This window comes from Simochromis diagramma, unplaced genomic scaffold (genome assembly GCF_900408965.1).
Source record: "Simochromis diagramma unplaced genomic scaffold, fSimDia1.1 OVJJ01000672.1, whole genome shotgun sequence".
In the NCBI taxonomy this organism is placed as follows: Eukaryota; Metazoa; Chordata; class Actinopteri; order Cichliformes; family Cichlidae; genus Simochromis; species Simochromis diagramma.
Window position 1 is genome coordinate 349959 of NW_024387215.1, and position 7010 is coordinate 356968.

The following is a 7010-nucleotide window of genomic DNA, read 5'->3' on the forward strand; positions in this document are numbered from 1 at the left end:
ACCTACAGATGGTATTAGACTTATTTTTGCCATAGTGCGCCGTAGGAAATAGACCCAGATGTAAACTTACAGAAAGCTGAAGTTAACTGAAACTGATCTTTATGTCAATTTTGGCAGAAATTCCATAACGCAGTTGGGAAACTGAAAACAGTGCACATAGAACGAAGACTAGAAAATAAATCAGGAAGTAAAAAAACACTGAACAGCTTTCTATGTACACTCAGTTTGCAGTATACAACAGCACCTTTACACAGCACTGTTTCAGTTCAGTCCAATTCTTCCCCAGCAACACATCATTTTTTTCAGGGCAGAGTTAAAGTTGCATACAATTTGCCGCTGAGAGCATATAAGTCAGGAAAACCATCAAATTATTGAACAATAAATGTTTTCTGGTTTTCTTATTTTAATCATAGCATTTAAACATTTTAAAGAACATCCACATGGACCACAAAGGACATACTTTTATCATTTCATTGCTTTATTTGTCATAATTACTGTTGCATTTACACCTGGGTGAATTGTTAGCTGTTGTAGCTTTCCCAAAGTGAAGAAGTCCCACCAGCAGCAGCAGCAGCGCCACCATCACCACAGTGAACACAGTCCATGAGATGAGGTAAATATGGCAGGCAGGGTGGTCTCTCTGAGTCTCTGTGCAGAGATGGTTACATGTGTGAGACACGGCTGAGATTAAGTCTGTTTAACGGATTTAAAAGAAAAAAAAATCTAATTTGTGATTAAAATATTATCACATACAACATTTTTGTTAAAGAGCTTTCCTTCATCACCTTGGTTAATTATTGATTATGTGATTATTCACCTTCATATCTGTATATATCACCGAAAGTAACCTCTCTCCTCACACTGAGTCTCTAAGAAAGCATCTTCTTCTCTGCTTACGTCAACTGAAAACAGGACAACGACCGATATTTATTTAGTGGCTTATTGATTTAAAGGACTGAACGAGTAACTGGGAAACTTTTGTCACTTTTCTATGATCTCTGTTACTGTTACTGCCTTTATGAATGAAATATAAATCTGAGTACACTTGACTTTAAACTCCTTAGTGTGAAAGCGACTGTGACCAGTGGAACCTGTTTTAGTAATTTAAATGAGCAATCTTGTGGAAATACTTCAGAATAGTTCAAAAATGGTACCAATAAATAGACTCAGCAGTTTTTCTTAAAGTGTGGGAAAAGTAATAATTTATATCACACGTGTACTAATCTTACTTTGAAACATTGCTGTTTCTCACCTGTGACACATGGCAGGGAGACAGACAGCCAGCTCTCTGGTGATTCTCCACCTCCTGAGATCTTGCACTTGTAAAGTCCTTCATTTGCCTTGTAAACTCTGTGGATGGTCATGTTTCCTGTTGAGCTGCTCCCTATGTGATGCCCATATTTATAGAAATCAGCTGCAATATTGGAGGAAATCATCTTGTTTCTGCAGCGCAGCGTCACATCTTCTCCCTCCATCACAGGAACAGCAGCAATCTCCAGGATAACAGAACCAGCTGAACAACAAGTGAGTTAAATTTATAAAATATTGAACTTGTGTTTATTTGTGACAAAATATTGCTGCCTTTTTTCAATCATACCAGTGACAGTAATGCCGATATTGTTGCTTCTCTTCCCTCCTGCTGTCCCACACCAGTATTCTCCACTGTCACGTGCATGAAGAGGATTAATTGTACACTCTGAACCTGTTGTTTTCTTACTGGTTTTGTTGCATTGCTTTACTTCCTCTCCCATCTTATATAACACATGTCCATGAGAGATCTCCCCACAGTAAAAGCTGGCTGACTCCTGTTCAAAAAACTGGGATTTGTTTGGAACAATACGAAGAGAAACTGCATCTGAGAAAAAAATGACCAAAAAAACAAAAACAAAAAGGGATTCAGTTTATTAATAAATTAACAAACTCCTGGGTTTTAGTTGTACAATAAAAACCCCAAAATGAAAACTATGATAGCCAATAAAATATGCAATAAAATGTGACTAAACCCAGTAGAGGTGGTGATTGACTAAAATGTTCTTTTTTGTGTTTAATAATCATATTTTCCACTTATAGCAAAATGATAACAAGTACACAGATATTACCCACCAACTTTCTGATCATGTGCACACTGCAGGATCAGCACAATTATCACTGAAAAGAGAAAAAAAATGTTACTAAAAGATGTCAAACATGCCAACTCTTAGAGTTACAGTTGCTATTCCTTATTACGTTTCTAAGGTGTCACCAAAGGTTTCTGCTACATGAAGATTAAATCATCACAGCCTTTTAACAACATTGTTAAACTTAACAAACTCTTTATAGTTTAATTTTCATGTATAAACTGAGACAGTACTTACACAGTCTGATGCACAGAGCTCTGACCTCCATGATGTCTTGCCACAGACCAACCAATAGATGCTTCCTGTATGACCTTTGTAAAACAACTATGTAAAGATTGTAAATAGAGAAGCAGAGCTGTTGCTGTGGTAGGTGAAAGAGAACACAGACTGATGCATTCAAATCTATTTGTAGCTTTTTAACATTCACCTTTGTTATACTTACATTATACCAGTGATGGCTTAGTCAGTCACAGTAATACTAACAGCTTATAACTAAATTTTATAGGAACTATAGGAAAGCACTATAGGAAAGCTCAAGTTGCTTTAAGTCATTGGAATTCCTCACCAATAACAAAGCACTGACTAAATGAATATTTTGCACTGTGTAGTTGTACAGATATTAAACTGGTGGGACACCAGAGTCAACAACAGAGCTGTGTTCTCACAGTCTGACACAGAGACAAACACTGAACTCAGTGATGTTTTGCATCAGACACAAAAACAGACTTGAAACAACTCTAAATAGTTTTCAAACAACCAGAGCTGCTGTGATATGGGTTAAACCTCAGTAATTCCATTTATAACCAGAAAGTCACACTAGTGCTGCCTTCAACACAACATGTAGTCATTTCACATTCACTTTTTTATTCTGGATTCATCGCACTGAACTAAATCAGTTGTGATCTACAGTGTTGCCAGAGTTACCAGAGTTATATTTACATGTGCATACAGGTTTATGCCTCCGACATTCTCCTAAAGAGTAGGTGTTAATATTCAGAGCAAAGCTCTATTATGGCTACGTTTACATTTGACCCCATTGTTTCAGCACTAATATTAGCCCATTGAAAATATCCTAACATTAGCAGAGCCACTTTAATGATGCAATGATGTTATCATCAGTTTTAAAAGGTAAATAAGACTGGACTGCTTTAAGGATTTCTGTGAGAGATGATAAGGGTTTTGTACATGAGACACAGTGATCTGGAAGGTGCCTTTATGAGGGGTATGTTGCCAGTATTTTAAAAGAAAGATGAATATGACATGAGCTTTTTTACAGCTTGACTGCAGCACTTGCCTCTAAGGGGGTTTCCATTTCTCCTTAGCGCCATGCGCCACCTAATGACATCTTTGAGTAATATCAAAGGAATCAGTAAATAAAGACAGAATAAAGATATGATAAAAATATTATTTGACTCATGAATTGAATTTTGAATCCCCACTTATGTTATTTATCAGTTACAATGATCTTTGAGCCTCAGTCTCTCCCTTTCTCTCTCTCTCTCTCTCTCTCTCTCTCTCAATCAATAGCATCATTCTAGCTTTGGATTATCAACATGGGGAAGGTCATAGGACGAGTCACTTTATTATCATGCCTAAAGCTGAATATTTATATTTCTAAAAGAAAGTCAAATATCAAGTACATATGCTTGAAACAAACAAGAAAAACACATTAACCACTGCATCTGACTTATTTCAGTGGACCAGCTTCTAGATATATCACACACCCATTACAGTATAAGCACATATTTTCAACATGTAGGTCATAACAGTGTTCAAATACCTTCAGAAAATCACAAATTACTCGACATGACTTCATCTTCTGGGCCTTGTGTTCAGCATCATAAACAACAATCAAAGACAACAGTGCTTAAACTGAAGGTCCTGGCAGTCCTAAATATTCTGTTCTTGTTTTTTCTTCCTCATTTGAGCACCTCTTTTTTAGCTTAATTTTAAAAAGTATAAAATAACAACAAAATAATTAAAAAGGCCACTGCCTCACTGAGTGACTGTCAACTGTTTTGGGGTCATCTTGCACCATCTGGGTTATCTGGGTCACTCTCTCAGATGTGACTGTCTTCAAGTCTCTTTGTAACCTGTAAGGTTGCAGGAATTGGAGAATAAAAGTTTAAAAAGGGTAGAAACCATTATTTTGATGCATATTACATACTACTACTCACTTCATAGAGCAGTTTCAATTTTTGTCATGATGCATGTTCAGTCATCCAGGTGAATAAATTCCAAAAGGCTAATTCTGGTCATGGTAATCATACCAAGGCCCTTTAGACTTTTATCAGTAATCCTCTTTTGTGTCAGGGGTTGCTGTGTGGATGTGGAGAAGAGCGACCCAAACGCAGGACTAGTGGTGAGGATTAAGGGTGTTTATTGTAATTTACGAATGAAGACAGCAGGAGATGGCTGACTGAACTGAACACACGGCAATGACAACATCAATGAGAAGACTGTGAACAGAAGGAAACTAGAACATAATGCACAGAGACTGACAAAGGGCTGACATAAAAAAAACAGGACGTGTATATATGGAAACTAAAGGTAGAACATGACTAAACTGAAAACACGGGGTCAACGACACAGGAATCCTGACATTTTGTCTGCATCTGAGGCTGAATCTCAGGTGGTTCCTGTAATCAGCGATCTTACATGCTGTTTGTTCATACTGATGTGCCAAAGTGGGTTAAAATGGACAGAATCAACCTTTTGGCATGGACATTTCTGAGGTCAGGTGGTATTGTTTCTGGTGGATCAAGCAAACAGTTTCATACTTATATCTTGGAGGCATTGTCTAATATACTGTAACGGACTGGTTTACAAGTTAGTTTTCCTGTTGTTTTGGCATTGGCTATGGTCTACAGTAGCCTGAGTTACTGGTATTAATAAACAGCCGGTAAACACAATTCCAATCGTCTCTGTCTTCTGTCGGAGGGATGCTACAATACTGTAGTTTTGGATTTTTACAGCTCGTAAGACTGCAAATACAACTATGAGAGCTGCAGAACAACAAGAAATACAGAAAGCTGTCTAAACCTAAGGTCTTAGAAACAGCCAAGAAAAGACTCACACCCTTAGCTAACCATATAGATAGAAGCCATGGGAATAAACTCTCTCTCTACTGAACCATCCAAGGTGTTCTCTTAGTGGCAGGGGAACAATATGAGAACAGAACCAACCCACCTGAGTAGGATCCAGTAACCATCACAGTGGAAGCTGTCCAAGAAAGAGTCATAGGCAGCACCATGCCAGGCTGTTACATTGACATGGAAGATGTTTCCAGTAATGCTAACTGTACTAGTGCAAACCCACATGTGGTAGTGTTAGTGAGGGCCAGGGGTTGCACCCACTTTCTGAAACAATGTGGCGTTTAGAGGTGGATGATGATCGTTCATGTTTAGATAACAATGGCTGGGATGTTGATTTGCTTCAAATTGTGGGCAACTGGAAGCAAAATCTTTTAAAAAATACTGGATTCTTGTTCAAAGGGAACACTCTCATACAGACAGCCCAGCAGCGTGAGATGCACTGGTCAATATTGTCTGGAAGTTGACTGTGAATAAATGATGGTAACAGTACACCTATCTTTCTTGGCTGTCAAACGATTGGTGTCTTTGCTCCACCATTTGACAGCCAGAAGAGGAAGACCCCAGAAGTCCATATTTTGAGAGTCTAAATGATGGTTTGAATAAAAAGAAAAAAAATTATATGAAAAATGATATTCATGTTAGCTTCTTAATACTGATACATTTAAAATATAATCCAGTCTAATTTAAATTTTTAAAAAAAGTTTTAGTTTTTTAAACCAGCCATTCCAGTTTGCACACGACAAATTACTTAGCATCCCACCCCCACATTTACAAATAAAAATTATTTGTAAAAAAATTAAAAACCTATTTTAAAACATCTCATCTGCCAACAGGAAAAGTATGACAGGGCCGTTAATATATTGGTCATTGTAGCAGACTGGCACTTAAATGATGGGAATGGAAGCGTTTTTTTAAGCATGGCAAACATCGCAAATTTACTCAGGCACATTTTGGATACCCTTTAAATTCACTTACATATTCTCCTTTTCTGCTGCTACTTTAAAGAAATGCATCTCTGTAATGTCACTTTGTGTTCTGTTAACTCCCCTTGTCTACAGCATTAATATGTCAAATATAAGCTTTTTCATTATGACCCAATCTGGTCTTTTGTGAGCTATTTCCTTTTTTTCATGTGAAAATCAATCATGATGTGAGGGTGGAAAATTGTGATGTAATAATTAAGAGTAACTAAAAGTAAATTAACAGTAACAGATTGTCAAATGTTTACTGTAATTACTTAAGATCAGGCCCAGAGGAAATCCATCAAAATCAAATTCCTTTCTTGGCTTTTCATGGTTTCATTAACTCTCTTTCAGCTTCTAAATTTTGTTTTCAGACACAGTCTAACACTGGCCATGCAGATAGTCTCACCTTTGGCTTTATTGAACAGCTGAGGTTATCACAGTTCTGGAAGACAAAACAAGCTACAACTTATTCTGTCTGTGTACTAAACCACACTTTAATTTAAAGATATGCTTTATATCAAACTACAAAATCATATTTTACTCTTGACCACGCAGCTGTTTCAGAAAAGGCAACGCAACACTCAGAGTAGCAGTTCACCACAGTGAGTGCCTGTGAGCTGCAACCAGTCTTTTCTTGTAACAGTGTTCATACATATGTGAAAAGACAAAGCAGAAGCCACAAGTTAGCTTTAATTAGATGTAAACGTAGAGAAAAGCAGAACAGTGTCTGTCTTGGTAACTGAACGTTCTACGTACTTTGAACCACATGGGTCTATTTAACTGAATGCACACAAGCTATAACAGTTTATAGACATGCAAACCAAACTCAGTGT

At 37.2% G+C, this 7010-nt stretch overlaps 1 protein-coding gene across 1 annotated transcript; it reads right to left on the reverse strand.

Annotated features, from left to right (window-relative positions):
- Positions 1–478: 478 nt before the first annotated feature.
- Positions 479–4011, reverse strand: LOC120746492 (low affinity immunoglobulin gamma Fc region receptor II-like). The gene is made up of 5 exons (XM_040051909.1): positions 2355–4011; positions 2104–2148; positions 1598–1855; positions 1253–1513; positions 479–648 (listed from the first exon to the last, which is right to left on the reverse strand). The coding sequence occupies exons 1-5, from the start codon at positions 2383–2385 to the stop codon at positions 479–481; spliced, it is 765 nt and encodes a 254-aa protein (XP_039907843.1). The 5' UTR covers positions 2386–4011.
- Between the last annotated feature and the right edge of the window lie 2999 nt (positions 4012–7010).

Excerpts from the sequence above, each read along its gene's own strand:
- LOC120746492 (XM_040051909.1), bottom strand. The coding sequence starts at position 2,385 with ATGGAGGTCAGAGCTCTGTGCATCAGACTGT. Across the intron at positions 1,514-1,597 it reads TATCGGCATTACTGTCACTG|CTGGTTCTGTTATCCTGGAG; the intron begins GTATGATTGAAA and ends CTTGTTGTTCAG. Across the intron at positions 649-1,252 it reads CTCCCTGCCATGTGTCACAG|AGACTCAGAGAGACCACCCT; the intron begins GTGAGAAACAGC and ends ATCTCTGCACAG.